General features: G+C 45.5%; 1 protein-coding gene across 3 annotated transcripts in view; it reads left to right on the top strand.

Moving 5' to 3' along the window:
* Positions 1-25,962, top strand: part of LOC140385485 (sodium/potassium-transporting ATPase subunit beta-1-interacting protein 3) — a 667,002-nt gene that overhangs the window by 623,668 nt on the left and 17,372 nt on the right. Inside the window, exon 6 of one of the 3 annotated variants that reach the window (XM_072467679.1) lies at positions 5,152-5,233. The exons of the other annotated variants lie outside the window; for them this stretch is intronic. Coding sequence (XP_072323780.1) covers positions 5,152-5,233 — 82 coding nt within the window. The remainder of the gene's footprint in view (positions 1-5,151; positions 5,234-25,962) is intronic. 3 annotated transcript variants of the gene reach the window in all.

Genomic DNA, 25,962 nt, shown 5'->3' with positions numbered 1-25,962 from the left:
GATCTTCTGTTCCAGCCGTTGTCAACGGCACTCCTCGCTGCCAAGAAACCATGGTGTGGGGGTGTGCCATCGGCGGGACCAGAAAATTCCGTTGGCATGAACGGCCGGAAATTTCGAGCCAATGTTGAGAACTCACATACCACACCCTTCTGACTATACCACAGTGTCCTGCTGGAAACAAATCCAGTAACATAACCACAATGCTCATACTTACCGCACAAATAGCATGCTCACAATGCTCAGTGATGATTCTGCCAAGGCAACTTGGTTTCAGACCTCGTTACAGCGTTGAACCCCAAACATGGACAAAGAACTGAATTCCAGAGGTGAGCTAAGAGTGATTACCCTTGACATCAAGGCGCCATTTGACCAAGTGTGCTGTCAAGGAGCCCGAGAAAAACTTAAGCAGGGGGAGAGTCTCGACTGACTGAAGTTATAATTAGCAGAAAGAAAAATGGTTGTGGTTGTTGGAATAATAATCTCAGCCCCAGAATATCAGAGGGTATGGTTATTCATTGATGATTGCAGAGTATTTATTTCCAATCATAATTCCTCTAATGATGAAATAGTCCGTGTCCAATACAGCATGACCAGAACAACCTTCAGGCTTGAGCTGATAAGTGGCAATTAACATGTTCACCACACATGAGAGCATCTAAGAATTTTCCCTCTACATGTAATGGCATCACCATTGTTGAATACCTCACCATCAACATCCTAGGGTCACTGTTTTACCAGAAACATAACTGGATAAGCCACTTCAATACTGTGGCTCCAAAACCAGGGGCGGCATTCTCCGAGCCACTGCACCAAAATCGCGATCGGGGCGGGGGCGGAGAATGGGCGTTGACGCCGAAATCCGGCGCGACGCTGCTCCCGCGATTCTCCGGTTCCCGGAGAATCGGCACGAATCGCGTGCACGCCGTCTACACGGCACGGGTAGGGGGGCCTTTGACAAAGGCCCCCGCGGTGATTCTCCAAATGTAACTGGCTAAGTTCCCGATGGTGTGGGTCTCTCATGGTCCCACCCATCGGGAACTCGGCGTCGCGGCTGCGGACTCAGTCCACGGCCGCCCTGGTGGGGGGTGGGAGGATCCTTCACCGGGAGGATCCTTCACCGGGAGGGGTCTCACAGACGGCCAGGCTATCGATTGGGGGCCACCGATCTGCGAGCGCACACAATCTCGGGGGGGGCCTATCTTTTTGGTGCCGGTCCGCGGTGTGGGTCATAGAATTTACAGTGCAGAAGGAGGCCATTCGGCCCATCGAGTCTGCACAGCCTCTTAGAAAAGCACCCTAGTCAAGCCCACATCTCCACCCTATCCCCGTAACCCAGTAACCCCACTTAACCTTTTTGGACACTAAGGGCAATTTAGCATGGCCAATCCACCTAACCCGCACATCTTTGGACTGGGGGGAGAAACTGGAGCACCCGGATGAAACCCTCGCACACACGAGGATGATGTGCAGACTCGCACAGACAGCGATGCAAGACGGGAATCGAACCTGGGACCCTGGAGCTGTGAAGCAAATGTGCTAACCACTATCCTACCATGCTGCCAGGTCGCGCGGGGCGGCCGATGCAGGCCGCCGCCGTGCGCATGCACGGACCTTCGACCAGAAGTGCAGGGCCCCATATCCGCAGCCAGAGCTGTGAGGACTACTCCGGGACCCTGCTAGCCCCCTTCAGGTAGGAGAATCTCTCTGGACTTTCTTCAGGAAAGTCCAGAGTGATTCGCCCGAGTTTTGACGCTGGAGTGAAGACATAACCCCATTATTGGAGAATCCTGCCCCAGATCAGAGGCTGGCAATTCTGCAGTGAGTAATTCAATTTCTAACTCCACAAAGCCTGTCCATCATCTACAACGCACAAGACGGGGGGGGGGGGGGAATACTCTCCGCATTAGCCTGGATCAGTGCATCTCTGTCAACATTGTTTGTTTGCTCTGTGTATTCCCTCTTGGGGAAAAGTGGGGATGGTTGGGAGGACTAGAAGACTGATCAACCTGTCAAACCACATGTTGCGCATTCCTCCCATGGTCAACAATTTCTGGAGTGGGACTTAAATTTGGAGCTGCTGGATTAGAGACAGGAGCACCACGAACTTTAGCAACCCTCAAGAGGCTCAATACCATCTGGGACGGAGCAGCATAGTTGATTGGCTCCCCATCCACCAACTTTTGTTTTGAAAAATATTTTATTGAGGCATTTATATATAGACATCAAACACAACCATAAAAAAGCCAGCTAACAGAAATGCAAATAATCAAAACAAATAAATATCTAACATCCCACCCCCTCCCCCACCCCCACTGCTGACATCTTAATATTTTCGAAGAAGTCGATGAACGGCTGCCACCTCCGGGCAAACCCCTCCACAGTCCCTCTCAAGGCGAACTTTATCTTCTCCAGCCTGAGGATCTCTGCTCGGTCGCTCTCCCAAACCCCTAGTTTCGGCGGTCCCCGAGTCCCGACATTCCAATAAGATTTGTCTCCGGGCTACCAGGGAGGCAAAGGCCAAGGCATCGGCCTCTCTCACCCCCTGGACTCCTGGGTCTTCTGACACTCCAAAGATTGCCACTTCTGGACTCGGGACCACCTTCACCCTCAAGACCTCCAACATAACGTCAGCAAACCTCCGCCAGAATCCTTCCAGCTTCAGACAGGCCAAAACATGTGGGCATGATTCACAGGCCCACCCGTGCACTGCCAACACCTATCCTCCACCCCTTAAAAAAACCTACTCTTCCTGGCCACAGTCATATGTGCCCTGTGAACCACTCTAAACTGAATAAGGCTAAGCCTAGCACACAAAGAGGATGCATTCATCCTCCTCGGAACCTCCTCCCACAGCCAGCCTCCACCTCCCCCATCCACCAACTTAAACATTAATTTGCTTCATCACCACTGCACATAGCATCAGTGTTTACCACCTACAAGATGCATAGAAGAAACTTGCCAAGACTCCTTTGACAGCACCTTCCAAACCTGTGACTCGAGCATCGAGAATGACAAGGTAGCAGGTTAAGGGGAAGAATAGACCTCCAAGTTTCCATCCAAGCCACACACAATCTATTAATGGAAATATATTGTTGCTAGAAATTGAGAAATGGATGGAAAAAGGAGATGAGTGAAGTCATGACCCAGACTTTTGAAGGAGGAGAGAGAACATTCCAGATTGTGGGGCTGAGAGTCTGAAAGCTCTGTGACTGAAGGCTAAGGTAGTGGTGGGTAAAAGCATATCAAGCGTGGGACCTACACCCAGAAACAGAGCTGAAGAAACTAGCACATGTTGCAATATGTCTTTACGGGATATCAGGATGGCATCACGAGAAGAGAAATGTGTCATGTGATCCAGTCTTAGTTTCATTTTTGCTTTGCGCAGAGCACACACACAAAGTGCTGCTGTTTTCAAACGTAATACCCGTGTTGTCATGTGTCTAGTCTTTATAAATGAATCCACACTGTGTTTATCTAATTCCTTATGAGCGCTTAGTACCTTGTGTCTTGTCCAACAAATAAGCCCAAGATATTACATCATTATAACATGACAGCAAAGAGAAGGAAGGAAGAGGCTTTGGAAGGACTTGAAAGAAGGACAAAAATATTGAAATCAGTGTTTGGAGGTTCACAAGAACAGGAGTCATAGAATTTTGAATTGTATCATCCCATTTTACATTATGACCATTGTTAAATAGCATTTAGAAAATATTTGTAACATCACAAAAACCCCAAGAATGTGTCAATTTTCAAACAGCCTTCATGATACTTAGTGAAATGTAGCTGGGCATATAATTATATTTCCTTGTAAATGCTGGCTCACTGCATAACTGCCCACAAGTTGGCATTAATTGTGATTAAACAGGGAACCTTATTCAAAATATGTGATTGTTTGCCTAGGAAATAGAAATGTAATACTGCTACAGCACTGACAGTTGGGATAGTTTGGAGGCAGCACCCCTGCTTCCAACCCAATGGCGACGGCTGTGCATGAATTTGATCAAATAGTGCCACCCATGAAACGTTTGCCACCCTCACCACCTTATGTCTTCAAACACTTTTAGATGCTGTTGCTACTGTTCTGGGAATAAATCTGCTGAACATTGTGAATGGGAATTCTTCACAGTAGTTTGGTGAAATCTGACGTTCCTGCCTGTAGCAAGTAGTAGAGAAAATTCCTCTGGAACTATAGATCAAGGTCAACTCTGTGAACTTGAGGAGGACCAAAACAATGGCCATTATTTAGGTGCAGTTGGGTCCAACATTTTACTCTTTGGCAGGAAGCCCCTTGTCAATGTTGCACACCCCAAAAGTTTGACCACCTTTGATCTTGGTTCTAAGAATAAGCAGTCCATTATCCATCATTGACATTCTTTATCCTGAACTGCATATAGTTTTCTTTAAAAATTTACACAACTTTTCCATCAACCCAAAATAAGCCGAAACATTTCTGCCATCAATACTCGTGGTTGAGCAGATAATCAGTTCCTCTATTTACTGTTTTTTAAAATAAATTTAGAGTACCCAATTCATTTTTCCAATTAAGGGGCAATTTAGCGTGGCCAATCCACCCAGCCTGCACATTTTTGGGTTGTGGGGGCGAAACCCATGCAAGCACGGGGAGAATGTGCAAACTCCACACAGACTGTGACCCAGAGCAGGGATTGAACCTGGGAGCTCGGTGCCGTGAGGCAGCAGGGCTAACCCACTGCGCCACCGTGCTGCCCCTATTTACTGTTTTAATGGAACCATTGTTCAATTTGATATAAATAAAGAACTGAATTGGCAAAAAGGAAAGTTCAGAACTGATTTTAGAACCCACTTACTTACACAATCAATGATTAATTGTAACTTGAATCACTTTCCAGATAGAATAATGGAGACAAAACTCTGAATCATTCAAGATGCACTGGGTGCTGCCGTAGCTCCCTATGGAAATAGGAGATCAATCTGCCTCATCTTTGTGAAATGGTTTAAAGCACCTGTTAAAATAGCTAACAGGAATATTGGGCCAACAATGTGCTTTTTTGTTAAGTGTTTGCACATTTATTTTGAATTAATATTTATCACTTTATATCTGTTTTCTTTATTCATTTCATTCTTTTAACTAGTAAATCTGTATATTTATTTGTGGTTGTGTTGTGGTTTCAGTTGATTTCATAGGTGGACTTGAGTCATACTCCTACCACGCTCCCCAGAAACCCTCCCATGTACAGTTAACGCCTGTTTATCTGTAAGTAAGGTTTAGTGTTTTACTATAACAATACTAATCCTCAGGAATTGAATCTAATTTCACAGTAAAATACTTACTTTCGTCGCTTGCTGTGCAATTCTAATACTTAGTATTAAAGCATTCACAGACATTCTACTTCCATTGAACTTTGTAAATATAAACTCAAAGGGTGCACATAAAAACCTCTTATAAGAGGTGTATTTATTATTGTTTAAACTCTAATCATATTGCTGGAGCTTCAGACAGGTTTGAGGAAAATACATGTTGTAAAAAGGAATATGTATTATTCAAGATCATTATAACAAAATCTGTTCTGTATAGATGGTGTATGGTGCTTGATGCGACCATCAATTCACAGGAGACAGAGAGTTGAAGTGAACAGTGGTTTTAATCAGCTAGAACTGTGCCTGCCTGCGACTGCTCTGCACTGAGAGCTGCCTACAGGCAGCAGATCTATATACCTCCCCCGAGGGAGTGGAGCCAGGGGCGGAGCCCACAAGAGCACCAACATGATACAATGTAATATAATACAATGGTCCATAGGTGGAGCCCACAAGGGCATCAACATAGTACAATGTAATGTAATGTAATACAGTGGTGAATGGTTGCCATAATACATTCACCACATTGCTCAATACATCACTCCTTTAATTGTATATCAAAAATTGCTTCCATTGGCACATGCTCAAATAAGTATTCAGGACTCTGTGCTAATATTTGAAACTAACAACAGAAAATCTGAAGTACGTGATCTGTTATATATTGTTGTAAATATGTATAAAGAACTAGGAACTCCTTAGCTAGGAACTAAAGTTATGTGTAAGTGTTCCAGGAGGACACATTTCACAGCAGCACTAGACACTAGGCGGTTCCGCGGATGCGCGGGATCACGCCGCCCCTTTGGCACATGCGCGGGTTCGCGCAGTCCCTTCGGCGCCGGCTGGCACGGCGCCAACCCCTCTGGCATCCACCTAGCCCCCGGAAGTGCGGAGAATTCGCACTTTCGGGGGCTGTTGACGCCAGAGTGGTTCGCGCCGGTTTTCCCACCGGCGTGGGGACGTAGTCCCCGGAGGGGAGAATCCCACCCATTCCTGGCTTACCCGCCCCATCACCAGAGAACTTGCCGTAGATGGTCGACTTCAGTGGGACTGGAAGATCCCACCGGCAGGAAGGCCTATACAATGCCGCCCAAAGTAATGAAAATGGAAACCCTTGTGTGTTTTTATTGGTTTAGAAGGCTCTTATTGAATTGTTAATGTTATTTACCTACTATACTGTATGGCACTGTGTGACTCTGAAATCACTTCTAGATGCAAAGTGACCTTGCTGTGACTGATAATGGGAAATGGAAATACTTACATTGGTTCTGTTTTGAAGCTACCTTTAACTCAAAGGGTTAAAGTATATTATGGTTGGAGAGTGGTAGAAGTTTTATTGACCAATCTATAGGGGAGATTTTAATCCACCTTACATAACACGAACGGGATGATGCATTGTTAAAAATGGTTCCGAGTAATTACTGCCCCTTTCCCACTGGCTAGCACATATTTATAAAAATCTGTAACATACCTGCAAGAAAAAGGTGGGGCATCATTTCATAGATTTCATAGAATTTACAGTGCAGAAGGAGGCCATTCGGCCCATCAAGTCTGCACCGGCTCTTAGAAAGAGCACCCTACCCAAGCCCACACCTCCACCCTATCCCCATAACCCAGTAACCCCACCCAACACTAAGGGCAATTTTGGACACTAAGGGCAATTTATCATGGCCAATCCACCTAACCTGCACATCTTTGGACTGTGGGAGGAAACCGGAGCACCCGCAGGAAACCCACGCACACATGGGGAGAACGTGCAGACTCCGCACAGACAGTGACCCAAGCCGGGAATCGAACCTGGGACCCTGGAGCTGTGAAGCAATTGTGCTAACCACAATGCTTCCGTGCTGCCCGTGATTGTGTGCACATCAGGGTTCTGTGATGTAATTAGGATCACTAAATAAATTTAATGCAGAATTGCCTCCATTGAATGGAGGAGGAGATGGAGCAAGAGAAGAGGCAGGAGCCTTCGCAAACAGCAGACAAGCCTATAAGAACACAACAGGTGAATGGGCTGTTTGTAGGAGGCCTTACTCAGACCAGAGGGCCGATAGGTGAAGAGGCATTTTTTCTGAGTGTATCTGTACACCAGTTTCTTGAAGCAGATTGTTCAAACCTCTGTACCCTCTATCAGAACTGCTATATCAGATGGTCACTCTGTGTTAGTAGCTGTCAAAGTCACCACGAGTTGGTCAGGCACATTTCCGGCATAGGCAAGCACGTAAAATATGACGTGTTACTAGCACACCACATTCCTGCCCATCTCCCAATCCATACCCTGTTAAACATTAGGTGGACAGGTGCCGAAAACAGCAGCCCGCCTGCCATTTTCAAAAAATAATTAATAGGCAATTGAGCTTGTTAATAAGCCAATTAACTTGAATGTTATAATAATATCCCTTAGTGTTCAAAAGGTTGGCTGGAGTTATGGGATAGGGTGGGGGGGTGAGTCTGGGTAAGGTGCTCTTTCACAGGGTTGGTGAAGACTCAATGGGCCGAATGGCCTGCTTCTGTACTGTAGAGATTCTATGATTCTAAGCAATTATAAATATTTCAATTAATCTGTTTGATAGTGTAAGGGCTGAGAAGGAAATGTAAATTGGAGTGGTGAATTCAATGTCAAATCAGGTACAGAAGAGAGATACAGAAAGAGAAAGATTAGATTAAGAGAAGAACTGTAAAAAGTCAGAGAGGAAAAGTCTTTTAAAATTTTAATTGAATACTTTTTAAGTCACCAACAATACCTGAAGGAATGATGTTCCACATTTATTTAGTTTGCGATGCCAGAGAGGTTGATTTGCAGTAATGAACAGTTATCGCAGACCAAAACATTCAACCATCACCACTCCATTAATCGAGTCCTCCAGGAACACGACAAGACGTCATCTGGGGGAATAAGGGATGTGCCACCATAGATCACTCATAATATCCTCCGCACATACACTACACGTGAACAACCCATTTTTAGTAAGAGTCAGGGAACCAATTGGCTCATAATAGAGAACAACACAGGGCTCCTCAAAGGTTCAGGTGGTGTGACACATCTGAGGCTCCCTATAAATTGTCACAATATGTCTCCCATGTTTTGTTTGACAATTCTCTTAAATCTGTAGTCTTCCCACAGGGGTGGCTCTTGTCACTGGTGGGGCTGTCCATAAGGCATAGGGTGCCTGAATGGGAGATCCCTCCACCCATTCCACTCATAGCCAGGCCCACCAACATATATGTAACAATCTATCCAGGTGGTGTGGGTCCCCTGCCCCTGTTGGTAGAATATCAGTGGCAATAGGATAAGGCTCTCAATGGTTCTTAATCGCCATCTATGGATCTCAAGGTGCCCTGACTTATTTGGGTAGTTTGGGGTGGGGGTAATGGGAACTCCATCCCTGGCCTTCCCACCCAATTAATCAGATCCCTCACTTCCATTCCACTCCCAAGGAGATGAAGGGTGGGGGGGGGGGGGGGGGGGGGGGATTACATTTGGTTGTTGAAACTGCATTCACTGATGTAAGTAGAGAGTATTTCATCACACCCTGACTTGTGCCTAATAAATGGTGAACAGGATTGGGGAATCAGGATTCCCAGCCTCAAACTACTCTTGTAGCCATTGTATTTATATGGCTAGTCCAATTAATCTCTGTTTCATAGAATCATAGAATCCCTATAGTGCAGAAGGAGGCTATTTGGCACTGTCCCATCTAAAAGAGCACCCTACCTAGGGCAACTCCCCTGTCCCATGCCCATAACCCCACCGAACCTTTGGACACTAATGGTGAATTTAACATGGTCAATCCATCTATCCTATATATCTTTGGGCTGTGGGAGGAAACTGGAGCACCAGAGAAAACCCATTCAGACCCAAGAATATGCAAACTCAACACTCTTGTTGTTCAGTGTTAACATGCAGGATGTTGATGGTGTGGGATTCAATGAAGGTAATGCTATAGATTGTCAAGAGGAGATGTTTAGATTCTTTCTTGTTGTTGCTGGTAATTGCCAGGCAGTTTGGTGTCATAATCGTTGCTTGCCATTTATCAACCCAAGCTTGAATGGATATAGATTGCATTAGCATATGAGGAGTTTCAAATTGTACTGAACACTATTCAACCATCAGTTAACATCCCCACTTATGAACTTATTGGACAGAAGGTGGTTGGGCCTCAAACACTACCCTGAGGAATTTTTAAAGCAATGTCCGTTGTGCTAAATGAGACTCTAGCTAGTGGAGAGTTTTCCACCTAATTCCTATTGACTTCAATTTTTCAAGGACTCCTTGAAGGCAGACTTTCCTTCCCTGAAGGACATGGGTTTTTGCAACAATTGGCTAGTTTCATGATCATTATTATTGAGACTAGTTTTTTTATTCCAAATGTACTTATGAAATGAATTTTCATTTTCCCCAGCTGCCATGGTGGAAGTTGAACTCACATCTCCTGAGCATCGCTCTTTCAATTTTCCACAAAAGGCACTGAAACTATTGCAATATTCAACTAATTAAAGAAGTATCAGCAGAGTCCATGAGAGAAAGGTTAACAGTAATTTTGCCAATAACATCACAAATATGGTAAGCGGGACTCCTCAGAGAAACGTTGATAAGAAACATGACTGGCAGAGAGGAAAGTTTGAGCCCATCATTCTGGTCAGGATTCTAACAAAATCCAATAGATTAAAGGGTAGGATTTGAACCTCAGTACTACCAGGTTGGCCATGTAAAATAGTAATCTTGAATGCACTTTCAAATCATTCACTAGCTCGATCTAGGGAAAAACAGAAATTTCCTTATTTAATAACCCACTGCATCTGAATGCAGTGCATTATTTTCAGACTCATTATAGGATGGCTTATATGACATGGCACATCCATTACACCAGGTTTGAAGTCAGCTACGTGTGATTGAAGATGCGTTCTACAGGATTGCACAAACAATGGAATGTGCACTTGCACATCACCATGTTTAAAAATTGGGCCGGGAGTTGGGGAACATTGTCAGGTGATATTTGTTTCATGTGGTGCCTACTTCTTTGCATAACTCCAAAGATGAATGTGGGGCTGGAGCTGTAAGGGGATTTTGTTGGGAGGAACCAACATACAAAACAAAAAAATATAGGGGGCGATTCTCCGCGGCGCGGACCAAGTGCCTGCACCAGCATAAACGCCGTCGCGTTTCACGATGGCGCGAACAGGGCCTGGGCACGACCGATTCTGGCCCCCACAGGCCGCCCCCACAGCGTTCCCGCTGGCAGCGACCAGGGGTGGACGGCGCCGGCGGGAACCTGTCGTGTCGTAGCAGCCGCTCGGCCCATCCGGGCCGGAGAATCGTTGCTCGCCGGTTCTCCGAGCGGCCCGGTGCGAATCGCGCGCCGCTGGTTTCCGGGGGGGGTGGGAGAATCGCGTGTGGGGGTCAGGGCAGCATGGTGCGATTCGCGCGGTGCCCCGGCGATTCTCCCACCCGGCATGGGGGGGAGAATCGCGCCCATAGGATGGGAAAAGTGTTTAAAATAAATGATCTAAGCAGATGACATTTAAAATGAGGGGTTTAAAGCCAGGATTAATTATATTAATTTAAATCTGCAGCAAAATTCATTTTGATAAGAAATAAGAACATATCCCGAGCGAGACTAAATAACATTATAGTGTATTTATTCATAGGCCATAGATAATGAGCTTCTCATAGTGGCTCCTTAGACTGAGTTTGCTTTGAATTTCCCCATAGATAAAGAATTAAGGGATTGAAAACAGTTTTATTTCAAAGGCTAAAAATGCCTCACTGAAAAAAAATTATATAAAAAGATTAGAATTGGATTATGTTGATTTGTAGGTCAAGAATTCATGAGTTTCCTTCGCTGAGGTTTGCTTCCTTTTGTCCTTCTGGACATTTAAATTAATAGCAACAGTTACTCTTCATTTTTCAAAGACCATATATTAATGTTTGGAGAGAATATGTGAAAAATTAGGTTACATTGTGCAGCAGATCCTACATTGCTCTGACATTATTCATTTATCATTAATTATCAAAAGATCAATGCTTCTTACTTTCAGACATGGAGTGGAATTACAACCTATAGTATAACATAATCAGGGCACTTTTTAGGTTATATTTCATGTTAATTTTTTACTGTGCCTTTTTTAAGCGTATCTTCTCACACACGCGGTGGCGAGTTTGCACCCATACTTGCCCTGAGCGCAGAGACATGGGAGAAAAATCTCGCAAGATTTGGAAAACAAGATTCTCGCCGTAGTGATCACGTTTTCCGATTTTCCAACCCTCTCGCCGGTGATGTAACACGGTTCCCGTCCCAAAACCTTCATGGTTTATACAATAATAATCTTTATTAGTAGGCTTACATTAACACTGCAATGAGGTTACTGTGAAAATCCCCTTGTCGCCACACTCCGATGCCTGTTCAGGTACACAGAGGGAGAATTTAGAATGTCCAATTCACCTAACAAGCTCATCTTTCGGGACTTGTGGGAGGAAACTGGAGCACCCGGAAGAAACTCACGCAAGACAGGGGGAGAACATGTAGACTTCACATAGTCAGTAACCCAAGCCGGGAATTGAACCTGGGTCTCTGGTGCTGTGAAGCAACAGTGCTAACCACTGTGCTACCGTGTCACCCCTGGCATAAAGGGCTTCCCTGGCATATACTCCACCAAGGTAAGGAATTCCGTCAGCAAGGTTTATAACAGCTATCAAAAAACAGGAAGCTGTCAAAAGCTACCTATAGCCTCTGGGGAGAGAGGGCATGCCCGGGCAGTGCCCTGGCACTGTCCCCTTGCATGTTAGCTTCTGGCTACTGTTGAGTAAAGCGCCAAGAGCTCTGTTCCTTTTCCCAAACACCTTTATTTTTCCTTGAACATACTCTCCACCAAACTCTACCATCACCACGCATGCTCCAAAGGCCACCTGTAGCGTCTATACATATCAGTGCAAATTATTGGATGAATGTGACATCTATTTGGAATGTTTCTTAACCCATTCCTTAACAGTCTCCCCTTCCTTGGAGGAAAAAAAAATTTGGTGAAAACAAAATTTCAAGGAACTCAAAAACACACACGCAATTTCCCCCCCTCTTTTTATTGAAGGAAAAACAAACAGTCACAGAAACAGGCGCTCTTCATTGACAATATCTAAAAGTTTCAGTGAACTAGCCCCTCTTTTCGTTAAACAGTCGGACAATTGATAGCTACTGTCAACCAGTTTAATTTTTGCTGTCTCCCCTCTGTCCAACATCTGCTTCAAACTTGCGATGTCTATCCTTAACCTTTTCTCATTGACACTTTTAGTAGAGTGCACATTTTCCCACAGGGATTTATTGTCAATGTGACACTCAATGTGTATGTTACTTTTGTGAGGGCCACGAAGAATCTAGCATGAGTTTCAAGGATACAAAGAAATAACATTTATTTACAATAACATATATATACACAACAGCAGCAACCTCGCTTGCTGCTTACTCCTTCCTGTTGGTTCCAAACTGGCCAGCTTTATTTATACAGGGAGTCTGCTAATGATTTTTCCACCCCCCTCATTGGGGAAGCTCATACTCCCACAGGATTGTGGGATTGTCATTAGTCCCCAGCCAATGGTAAGCAGGCAGGTCATAACATCCCTCCCCCCCAAAGTCCAAGGAATCCACCGAAGACCCTGGCAAAGGAGGGTGTCGGGCTCGTTTTGCCGCAGGCCGGACACCATTTGCACAAGGTGCTGGATCGGGCAGCATGTAACGAGACGGAGACCGGCCCTTCCGTGATGAACGGCATAACGGTTGTACATCCACGGCCCGTGGGCCCGAGGATTCCCCCTCTGATGCGTCCTGTGTCTCCATCTCAGAGTCAGAGTCTGCTGCCTCTGTCATCTCGGCGTCTCTATCTCCACACGGTTCTGTAACAACCTGCGCAGGCTTTGAGTGAGGCACCAGAGGAAGATTGTGAGGACTACTTTCCATTGTCTCTGGTCTCTGCGGCTGTAGAAATGAGCTCCGGGGGCGGGGAGTCTTTGGAAGGGATAGCCTTCTGGACTGAACGTGGTCTACATGTTTGCGCTGGAGACGACCCTGGGCTTGCACCTGGTAAGATATAGGGCCCGTTTGGCGAAAGATTACGCCAGGGACCCACTGGGCACCACCAGCAAAATTGCGAACGAACACTGGGTCACCGGGAGCAAACTGCCGAATCGGCCGATGCCGAGAAAAACCCTGTCCCTGCCATTCTTGTGTGCGGCGTACATTTGCGCCAATGTCCAGGAAAACCATACTAAGGCCGGTGCGAAGTCTCCAGCCCATTAGGAGTTCTGCGGGAGCTACCCCAGTCACCGCATGGGGGGTGGTCCTATACGGAAACAAAAAGCGAGTCAGTCTCATGTCCATTGACCCGGAAGACTGCTTCTTTAGACCTCGTTTGAATGTCTGCACTGCGCGCTCCGCCAACCCATTTGAAGCCGGGTGGTAAGGGGCAGTGCGGATATGGCGTATGCCGTTCATCTTCATGAACCTCGCAAACTCCTCACTGGTGAATGGAGTGCCGTTACCCATGACCAGCACCTCGAGGAGGCCATGTGTACTAAAAGACAAACGCATCTTCTCAATTGTTGCGCCAGACGTTGTGCCTAGCATCTTATGCACCTCTAGCCATTTAGACTGGGTGCGATTAATAAAAGGAACATGGATCCTTGAAAAGGGCCGGCGAAATCTGCATGCAAGCGCGCCCAAGGCCGCCCTAGCCATTCCCAGTGATGTAGGGGCGTGGCCGGCGGAAGCTTCAGATGCTCCTGACAAATGGAGCAGTTTTGGGCCGCCTTCTCAATGTCAGCGTCGAGGCCTGGCCACCAAACATAACTCCTGGCCAACATCTTCATTTTGGTCACACCTGGATGCTTATTGTGCAAGTCTCTTAGTATCAGCTCCTGTCCTTTTTCCGGGACAATCACATGCGTCCCCCACAAGAGGATGCCGTCTTCCACGCTGAATTCCGACAGCTTGGAGGAAAATGCCCGCAACTCGTCTGGGAGCTGTCTATGCTGCCCACCATATAGGACTATGTGTCGAACCTTTGACAGGATTGGCTCCGTCTGGGTCCACTCACGGATCTGTGATGCCATGACAGGCAAGGTGTCCAGAAAATTTAGGGTTGCAACCACCTCACCAGTCGTGGGGGTCGACATGGGGCCGGTCGATAAAGGCAAACGGCTCAGTGTGTCGGCATTCGCTATCTGCGTTCCTGGTTTGTGCTCCAGAGAATACTCGTATGCAGCGAGCAACAAAGCCCAGCGCTGGCTCCTTGTAAGTAATGGAATACAATAGTGTTCCGACTGTGTAAATTATAAGTTCACCGTCTTTCCAAAAACTGTTGCCTTATCCTGTTCCATATCCAGTTACATGTTTGCTTTCTTCATCGATGGTCTGCTCAGAAGCAAACCTTCGCGGTCCACCCGATAACCCAGGTAGACTACTTCCTTTGCCTGAAAGACGCACTTTGTGCAACGTAAACGGACTAGTCTCCGAAAAGCGTCAAAGGACAGCTACCAGATTTTCCAAATGTTCCTGCTCCGACATCCCTGTGATCAAAATGTCATCTAAGTAGACAGCGACACGTGGTAAACCTCTCAAAATGCCTTCTATAACGCGTTGAAAAATAGCGCAGGCAGATGATACTCCAAAGGGCAAACGTGTATATTCATATAGGCCCCGGTGTGTATTAATCATTACATATGGTCGGGAAGCAGGGTCCAGCTCCAACTGTAGGTAGGCGTGACTCATATCTAATTTTGTGAACGAGAGTCCACCTGCAACTATGCGAGGCATTGGATATCGGTCGAGTCGGGAAGCTGTATTCACTGTACGTTTATAGTCGCCGCACAAGCGAACTGTAGCATCTGGCTTCATTACAGGTACAGTTGGTGCTGCCCAGTCAGCGAAACAGACGGGCCTGATAATACCCAAAGTTTCCAAACGAGTGAGCTCCCCTTCTACCTTCTCGAGCAAGGCGTAAGGCACCGGGTGCGCCCGGAAATAGCGCGGCGTGGCTCCTGGTTCGACTTGGATACGGGCTACGGCCCCTTTTATTTTCCACAAACCGGGCTGGAATACATCTGGGTATCGCCCTAGCACCTCACTTAACCCTTCAGAAACTGTTTGGAGGATGTGCTGCCACTGCAACCGCAAATGGCGCAACCAATCCCGACCCAACAGGCTGGGCCCATGGCCGCGCACCACGATAAGTGGGAAACTCCCCTCCTGGTGTCCATAAACAACACGGGTCATCGTAGTTCCTGCAATGTCCAATGGTTCCCCCGTGTAGGTGCCAACCTGGCCTGTGTGTCGGTTAATGTAAGGGTCTGCATACCCTGCTTGAAGCGGTCGAATCTCCTCTGGGCAATCACGGAGACCGCTGCGCCAGTGTCCAACTCCATCACAAGCGGGTGACCATTGACCCGTACTGTCACCTTAATGGGGGCCACACGGGGAGCTGCCACACAATGCAGCTGCAGGCAGTCATCCTCCGTCTCCACGTCCTCAGGAGTAGTCGCCGCGGGTTCATCCACATGGAAGGTACGGCCCCTGGGCTGGGCCCAGTTTCGGTCGGAACGACGGTGCCTCTGGCGCACCCAGGACCGGCGTCCGCGACGGGGTCGGTGCCTACAAGTCTGACACGGACATGGCTCCTCATCCATTGGTTCTGGAGACGGCTCCCTTCGGGGAGGAATGTCCGACGGCCACTGGCGTCGATCCGGACGTCATCTCGCCCAAGGTACCGCAGGAGTGCGGGGGGACGTTTTCGGACGGAAGGGGTTGCGCCCCAAGGCATGCACTTCTATTCCCTGTATCTCCTGCACTCCTCGTTCTGCGCTCTCTCAGGACAATACTATTTGAATGGCCTGTTGAAAAGTCAATGTTGGCTGAGTTAACAACTTTCTCTCGGTGGCCGCATTGTTAATACCGCAAACCAAACTGTCGTGTAACATTTCTGACAAGGTCTCACCATAGTCACAGTACTCCGCAATCCTGCGTAGCCTGGCTAGAAAGTCAGCAAGGGATTCTCCTGGGGTCCTCTCAGCGGTATTTAACCGGCAACGTTGGACTATCATGGACGGGGTTGGATTAAAATGCTGCCCCACTGAATTCACAAGTTCATCAAACGTTTTGGTGTCTGCCGCAGCTGGGTACGTAAGGCTCCTAATCACCCCAAACGTATGCAGGCCGCAGGGGGAGAGCAATATGACCACCTGGCGCGATTGTTTTCGGTGATATTGTTTGCCCGGAAATAGTAATGCATCCGTTGTGCGTACTGGTTCCAGCTTTCCAGCGCAGCATCAAAAACATCCAAACGTCCATACAGAGGCATGGTGTAATAGACAACAACTTCCAACCTGCATCCAACAAAAATCCAGGGAGGTGGCTTCAGCAGTGTAGACAGCTATTCACTTTAACCCTCGTCGCCAGTTTTGTGAGGGCCACAAAGAATCCAGCACGAGTTTCAAGGATACAAAGAAATAACATTTATTTACAATAACATATATATACACAACAGAGCAACCTCGCTTGCTGCTTACTCCTTCCTACTGGTTCCAAATTGGCCAGCTTTATTTATACAGGGAGTCTGCTAATGATTTCTCCACCCCCTCATTGAGGAAGCTCATACTCCCACAGGATTGTGGGATTGTCATTAGTCCCCAGCCAATGGTAAGCAGGCAGGTTATAACAGTTACCCTAATTCCAAAATTTCTGTCAATATCTGAGATATATAAAAGGCCATATCCACCACCTCTACAAGGCTTAAAGTCTCAACAGACAAAGTTCTTTTGACCACTCTCCTTATTTTCTTTGTTTCCCACACAAGAGGGCAACATTTACCATTGTTCACCAAAAGGAAAATTAAAAACCTCCTGCGTTGAAACCCCATCACATAAATTTGCATAGGATGCATTATAAACTATGAGTTTCAAGTGCCTAAGGTCACCTAAAACCGGGAACCGCAAAACACACTCCTGCATTCTTAGTTTGACCAACGCTTTATTTGCTCTCATTATGTCTTGAGGGCTTAAGTGGGTCAGTGTAAACTCGATGGGCTGAATGGCCTCCTTCTGCACTGTATGTTCTATGTTCCACTTTAGGATCATTAATTTTTGTACTCAACTGTAAGACATCAAAACTCACGTCCAGTCTAGTCTGTCTACCTAACCAATTCAGTTGCCCAATTAAACTTCGCAGTTACTCTTTTTCCATCTTTGAAACGACTGCGTCTTTTTGTGAAACCCGACCATGACTAATTGCTATTGGGCTGATGCTCTCCAAATAAAATTGCTGACGTAAAGTTGCCCCGAGTTCAGTCTGTCCGATTTCCAGTCCAATATATTTAAATGCACCGGAAGCCTGACTTCCAACCGTGAATTCTTTCCTCAACCCAGAGATTACAATAGCTTCAAAATCACTAGTCCCACCCCACAGAAAATCATCGACATGCATCATAAAGATGCCAGAAAGATTTCCCTTATGGTGCCAGTAAAACATTGCTGGATCTGCTTTCAACTGGCAACAGCCTAACTTTAACAAAACTGATCTTACTGAAAAATGCCAGACTCTAGACGCATAATTTTATCCATATGTTGTTCAACTTCCAGAGAACCCCTTCTGTGTTAGCTGCCTCTTTAGGAGGACGGAAATATGTCTCTCTGAAGCTGGTGCCCCTTGCAAAAAGGCGGCTTTTATATCTATAGATTTGCATTCCCATGTCTTTGTGGCTAATAGAGTCAAGAAGATCTTTAAAACAACCTTTCCTGCTGTAGGTGAATCTACCCTTAAATCCTGATCTTCTAAGTTTTCTTCAAATCCCTTTGCCACAAAACTGGCCTTTGCCTTATAAGTTCCATCCGGAAGAACCTTTTCCATGCAAATCCATCTGTTGGATAGAGCTCTTTGTCCCTTATCCAGTACTTCCGTGTATACACCAAATTCACTCCAACTATTCAGTTCTTGCTGTTTAGCATCTTTGATAACTTTTTCATCTAATTTACTGGAGGCCACCAAAATCTCACGTGCATGTGGGCTTCTACGCCTAGTAGCATTCGTAGTCTTACCCATGTTCCGAGTCCTTGACAAACTACGTCCCCTTTCCCGCCTGCTGTCGCATTCTGTACTGCTACTACTTGATCTTTCCCTTCTGCTGTGGGATGCCCTTTCAATAGTTCTCAACCTTTTCCTGTGAACCTGCTCACTATCCGATGTACTATCTGAACTGGCACTGCGTTTCTGTGCCCTCCATTTTTGAACTTCGTTTTCCCAATCCATTGTCTTGACTCCTTCCCCTGAATGCTGTACATTCAACCAATGTTTCTACTTTCCAGTGGCCTTCCCTGCTCTACTAATAACAGTTGCATCCTTCCATTGACTAGACTGTTCAGGCAAGTATGTTATTTTTGTACCAACTTTTGACAGTTGTCCTTTTGGGAAAATGGCCTGTTCTAATTCATCAGAGGTATTGTGTTCCTCTACAGAAACCCTGTCTACATCAGTTAACTGGTCCTCATAGTTCTGTAACATGTGCGTACCAGATGACCTTGGTTCTTCATCATATCTGTTTGCTCTGCCTAAATGTGAAAATTTGTAATCTGTACCCATTTCCCTTGATGAATGTACCCTAACAGTCTGCTTGCCATGTTGCAAAATAATTGTTTTGCCATCTATGCCTAGGATCTTCCCTGGGCCTTTCCATTCATTAAAATTGTGTCTCTTATAGTATACTATGTCTCCTTGCTGAAAAACGGTATTTGATGGCCGTTCATTATGCCTTAAATCTCTGCGAATTCTTTCAGAGACTTCTGCTTCCAAAAAAGCTTTTCTACTGCTATGTAATACATTTAAATGCTCAGCAAAGGCAGAGCTAATTGTAGTCCCTTCCCAAGCTGGAGGCTGGTCATCCAAACTGGACAGAATTTTAGGATTTCTACCACACACTAATTGATAGGGACTATAGTCCCAAACCATCTGCAACAAATTCTTTGCATGTACCGCCCATGCGAAGGCTGAATTTAACTTGCAGTTTGGTCTGTCTGCCAAAATTTTCTGGGGCATGTCATCTATTACTGCATGGTTTCTTTCACACACACCATTACAAAATGGGCTTTCTGCAGCCATATTCATAACTGTGATATTTACATTTTCACACATATCCCTAAACTTGTCATTAGCAAATTCTCCCCCATTGTCTGCAAGGAATTTTGCCGGTGGCCCCATTCCTATCCCTATCCATTTTTCCACGATCTGATCCATGATTACTCTCTTTTCTTTACTTCATACAATGGTCGATTGACTAAATCTGGTTGCTAAATCTACAAAATGCAAAATAAATATATTGTTAGCTTTATCCCAGATCTTAAGGTCCATGGCCACAATGTCGTTAAAATCCCTGGTCAAAAGTAGGGTTACTATCGGTCGTGATGGTGTCCTTCTGTACTTCCGACAAACCTCACAACGGTCACTAACATGTTCTATCAGCTTAGTATAGTCTTCATCCCTTACCCCTGCATCCTTTAATAACATTTTCAGCCTCTGAGGAGACAGATGCGCCAATTGCCTCTGCAGTTTTAATACAATAAGCTTTTTATCAGTAAAAGTCCCATTTTCAACTGCCATTGACACATCCTTAACCACTCTACTTGAAATATTATTTGTCAGTAATGGAATACAACAGTGTCCCGACTGTGTAAATTGTAAGTCCACCGTCTTTCCAAAAACTGTTGCCTTATCCTGTTCTATATCCAGTTTCATGTGTGCATTCTTCATCGACGGTCTGCTCAGAAGCAAAGGTATCTCACTTGATACAACATCCGTGCTAATGAAATGATTCACTCCGGCAATATTGCAAGGGATCACCACTCTTTTCACCGACTTCAGAGTATTATCATCCCCAAACCTGAAACATATGGAACTTTCAAATCCTTTAACCTTGTTACGATTTTCAGCATTCAAAGAGTCCAGGTAACATTTTAACCAGTCAATTCCACACACAGTAGATGTGCAGCCACTGTCCAATACAGCACAATTGAAGGATTCTGCAAACAACACCCTCATTCCCGGAGTAAAACTGCTTGTTATTAGGATAGTGCCTTCTTTCTGGTCACTATCGTTTTCCTCTTCCAACTCTTCCATGTCATGTGTAACTTCAAACACTCTATTATAATGTGTTGGACAGTTGAAAGCATAATGGTATTGAGACTCACACTGAAAACATCGATTTATCATACCGCTGGCATTTCTAGGGTTCATTTTCCTATTTCCATTCTCCATGTCCCTCCTCCTATTATAGGTTTTAAATGGGTTTCTGTCATCATAATTTCCGGGACCCGATTTCCTTCCATACTCTCGTAACCTGTTCGAAGCCATACGATCTCGCCATCCTGTCAGTAGTGTATCTTCCATAGTCTGCTTTATTGCTGACTGACCCATTTGTGACATAAGAGCCATAGGAATTGAATGTTTCCCCAGAAACTTCTTTAAGGCCTCTATCATCTGATCGAATAAGGTATCACTATCCGCATGTCAAAACCAGGAGCCTATCCATATTGGACACTCTAGCACAGTCCAATAACTTAAATGCCAACACAGACTATGGAAATTCCAGGCGGTGTTTGTGCAGCCTTCTGTATAGTCTGCTAAATTCCATTACATAGTCCTCCATAGAGATATCCTCTGTTTTCCGGAGTCTATCAAATTCTGACCAAGCTTCATACGCACTTAACAAGTCATCCTTTTGATAAATCCTATCCATTAAACGCAATAGATTGTCAGACCTTCTTCTGAGTCTAACTCTTCCAATTCAAGCTCAGAAAACACTTTGCTTTGGATTTTACTCTCATAAGGTACAGAAAGAGCCAATGCCATACCTTGTTTCTTCTTTCCCAAGGCAGTTATCTTAGTCCACATAACAACTGCACTTCTCTATTGGTCGTACGGTCCCCTTTCAGAAAATAATGGCGTATTATCTTATCCGGCCATCTTTATCCTAAGTTCAACCATATATATATTTTTTGTTCCTTCTCACTCACTCCTTGGTTGATGCAGAATTTTTTTTTTCTTCTGGAAAAGTTATATCTTTCAACCCTTAACATTTGCACAGCCACCATCCTCTGCTACCACTGCTAGCCTCTGTCTGCTATTGAGTAAAGAGTCAAGAGATCTGCTCCTTTACCCAAACACCTTTATTTTTCCTTGAACACACTCTGCACCAAACTCTATCATCACATCACATGCTCCAAAGGCCACCTGTAGCCTCTTTACATACCATTGCCAATTCTTGGATCAATGAGGCATCTAATTGGAATGTTTCTTCACCCATTCCTTAATACTGCACCCTGCCACTGACAGGGGGTCTGTGCCGAGATGGGACCTTTGGGGAGCCCCATGGGTGGTTTCCCCTTATCTCTGAGGGTGGGGGGTTTGCCCGGTGTTTCTGTGGGGGGAAGGGAGGTTTGCTCTGGTGCTTGTGTGGCGGGATGGTTGTCTTTAAAAAGGGCACCCCGATCTCTGTGAAGCCGGTGTTACCAGCTCTTATCAGGCCATACCCCGCCACTGTGATGACAGGAACCATGGGCCCAGATCCTCTATGCAGAGTACCACAGAATCTGGAAAGAAAACTCGGCTGTACAGCTAGAGAGCTACACGCCAGAGTTTTGTGGCCCAGTCAGCCCTCTGTGCACAGAGTGCAAGATTCCTTGCACAGTTTTACCTGTTTTGGGGAATAGCGGGAGGATTCCCCAGCTGATTATCAACCCATTGAAATGCATTATGTCTTGGGCAACAAGTTTTGGTGTTGGACTTGAACCCAATATTTCTGGCCCAGAGGTTGGGACATTAGCACTGTGCCACAAGCCTGCCTTTACTGTACCTAACTAGATCATTTCTATTTATTTAGTTCAAAATATTATAGCGCATCTTTTCCCACCATTATTGATAGTTGCTTCAAATATACTGTTGCGAGGGCATTTATTCAACAGTGTTGACAAACTGAGCTGCAAAGAAAAACTGGGTTTTAGAAATTTAACATAAAAATAGAAAATATAAATCAGATCAATCAGCAGCTTAAAACCACAGAGAAGGTTAATGTTTCAGTTGACATTGTCTCTCTGTGCTGGGACAATGCTATCTTTAGTAACCTCCCTATAGTTTTTTCCATTCTCTGTAACATCCTTTTCATAGAATCATAGAATTTACAGAGAAGAAAGAAGCCATTTTGCCCATCAAATCTGCACCGGCCCTTGGAAAGAGCACCCCACTTAAGCCCACCCCATCCCCGTAACCCAGTAACCCTACCTAATCTTTTTGGACACTAAGGACAATTTACCATGGCCAATCCACCTAACCTGCACCTCTTTGGACTGTGGGAGGAAACTGGAGAACCCGGAGGAAACCCACGCAGACACAGGGAGAACGTGCAGACTCCGCACAGACAGTGACCCAAGCCGGGAATCAAACCTGGGACCCTGGAGCTGTGAAGTCACAGTGCTAAACACTGTGCTGCCTCTTTTACAGAACACACCATTAATTCACCACCAATTGATGCTCAGGACTGGAATTTCACTCCCAGATTGGAACATTTCCTGGTTCTGCAAACCTGACCCAAGAAAAAGTGCTCTAGAAGTTGGGATTTTCATCCAGGATGGCGGGGACTCAGGCCGCCACCACTGGAAGGAGTGCAGAGGCAGTGGGTGCAGAGCCCAGCTGAGCTAAAGGCTTGCCTCTGTGCGCCAACACTGTGTCGAAGATTTTTTTTAAAACAATGAAACCAAAATCAGTCCTCCAATCCTCATCCCTCATATACCCCACCCTCCACACACACTTCCCATGCCCTTTCTGTGCCAGCCCAGGCCAACTGATGGCCTCACCCTAGCCCCATGTGCCCTCATACCCTCCATGCCTACCTATGCCCCTCCACCCCACCCCCATAGCCCCTCATACCCTATATATCAACCCAATGGTGTCCACCCCATTGTCCTTCATACCCTTCATGCCAACCGATGCCCCACTACCCACCCCCATGGTCCTTTATAATCCTTACGCTAAGTTAATACAGCGAGCATGCCAACTCACCCAGTAGCCACCATGGGCAGATCTCAGGAACCATGCTAAGATTAAAAAACTCTAGTTCAAAATATAGGGCACATTCTAAGCAACAACAAAAAAAGAGTCCTTTCTGGGTGGGTTTGTTCCCGGCGCTAATGACCCTGCTATCCAACAGCACTCTGTTGAGATTTTGGGCCTTGGATGGGAATGTCCCATCAAGTCGCACTTTAGCATCACCCAATCTCTTGACCCCCCCCCCTCATCATGCCCCCCGGAATTCCCCCCCAAGCCCCAACTCAGCTATAGGGGGGTCCTTGGCCCAACCCCTCACATCCCAGCTTTCATGGGTAGGGCACCCCGGACTCGCTCCACTGTGTGGGCAGAATGCCAGTGTGGCACCTTGGCAATGATAGGCTGGCACCCTGGCAGTGTCCTTGTCAGCTTGGCAGTGCCACCTGGGCACCCAACTGGTGCTTGGGTGTCACTGCCAGGGTGCCAGGTAGGCAGTGCCAAGGTGCCCCAGTGGCACCAGCAGTGCCACCCTGCCCAGAGGCTGATCGCCTGTAAGACCCCCCCCAACTGCCATGCCGCCTGCTCCCCATTTGTGGAGACCAGTTCTGAACGGTGCCTGGCTGGGTTCTCCTCGGCTAAGCTGATAGATGCCGGGTAGCTATTTGATCCCGCCGTAGCATGGCTAAGTGGGTTTCTAAACTCACATAATCATGCAAGACTGGGTCCTGCCCATTGTAACAGCCATCACGAATCCCAGCAAAAGCTTCTCTTGGCTTCTACCATCTGTGTCCCATTCTGATTCTAGTGGGATGCAGCCGGTAAATCATGCCCAAAGTGTCTCTTGCAGGCATTATTTTTTTTTAATTCATAAAAACTCGTTCAGTACATTTCTATCACTTCAATTACAGTGATATAAACATGAACATTTCATTCAAGCACTTAATCCATTAAAAAACAAACATTGGAGTAGTTCAAAGAGCCTAGAACCATGGAACTATCAATCAGACTGGAATGGAAGACACACGATGGTGATAATGGAAGGTTGTAAAATCAGGAATGCAGCATTAATCCAGCAATGGCAGCCATCAGGCATTTGTCAACAGAAAGAATGAAGTAGCAAGTATACATTTTTAAATCTTGATAATTGCCTTCAACAGTCCATTTCGACACTTTCAGTAAGTTTGATGGTTAATGAGTTTATGAATGTTTTATTCCTTCTGCTGAGTGCCAATCCTGGCATCTCAGTGGAAGTAATCTCCCGGTGGCAAGTCAGATGACCATTGGAACCAAAGGTTCATGCCTCAGTGATGAGGCTGTAGATAGGAAAGACAGCACCCACAGCCTAAACAAATGGACTAGAATATTTTCCCCTCCACGCAGATTTGGTAAAAGGTGATCCAGCCACAGTGGGCGGGATTCAGAGTGCAACGTCTCGAGAGATCAAGTTAGATCTTACGAGGGGTGGTGAGCCAGGTAGACACACACACATACACACACCACACTCACAACGGTGCTGTTACACTATTACTAGTAGGCTACACAATTTCACACACTAATGCACAGGCTACACAATTTCACAGTCTTTATTTCACACAAAGACAGCAAGAAACAGAAAGGGTGAAATTCAATTTTGGCAGGTGAATGAAATGTGCAGGAGTAGCCACTGGAAAGGAAAAGCAGCCTGGATGTGCAAAGGGTGCTCGATTCCCTGTTAACTATGTTGTGCTTCCTTCCAAAGTTGAAGTCCACTCCTAAAGTTTAATGCTAACTACCCCACTTCCAAAATTAACCATGTGACGTCATCCAGCAGAATATGTAAAACAATGAAAATGACTAAATAAATGCATGCAGCGTGTAATGCTCACGCAGGCTTCACTTACAGAGCATATTTGCAGAAAATAAGATTTTAATAAAGTGTCATCAGTTGTTTTTATCATTTCTTCCCTGAAGGTATTACTTTGCTCAGCAAAACAATTGACTAATTTTCAGAAACAGTAATTTTTTGAAATGAGGGAAAATGGTCAAGTGAAAAAAATCTATTTTCCAGACAAGTGCATTACACAAATAAAATTGAAGACCTTTATAATTCTGTTCCCATCAATTTCTCTGGAGGAAAGAGAAAACCCATTAGTAATCAGCGGTTTGCTATTTTGGCCCAGTTCAACATTGTCCATTTTCTATTTTTAATACTCATGTTTACTTGTTGTTTGCTTTCGTCACAGTGATGCCTATAATCATCCTTTTAAACATTAACACAAATTATATACTAAAGTTGCATCTAGTTCAAGGAAATAACTTTAGTAGTCAACCATTACTAATTGAATATTTTCCAATAAGCAAAATGTGACCGCTGAATCATTCAATAGTAGATACTATGCTAACTGTAGTGGTCAGGTTTCTGGGCTGAACCTTTAACCCCCAAAAACGGATGAGATTGTGTCAGAGGTAAAAATGGGAGAATTCTGAAACGGGAAACTAACCTTCTAGTTATAACAAAGTTATAACACTTCTAGTTATAACAAAGGCAGAACGAGTCAAATAATCTACTCTGTGGTGTGTGTTA

Source organism: Scyliorhinus torazame, chromosome 11 (genome assembly GCF_047496885.1).
Source record: "Scyliorhinus torazame isolate Kashiwa2021f chromosome 11, sScyTor2.1, whole genome shotgun sequence".
NCBI classification, from domain to species: domain Eukaryota; kingdom Metazoa; phylum Chordata; class Chondrichthyes; order Carcharhiniformes; family Scyliorhinidae; genus Scyliorhinus; species Scyliorhinus torazame.
The sequence above is the reverse complement of the archived record's forward strand: the minus strand, read 5'-3'. Positions and strand labels throughout refer to the sequence as shown.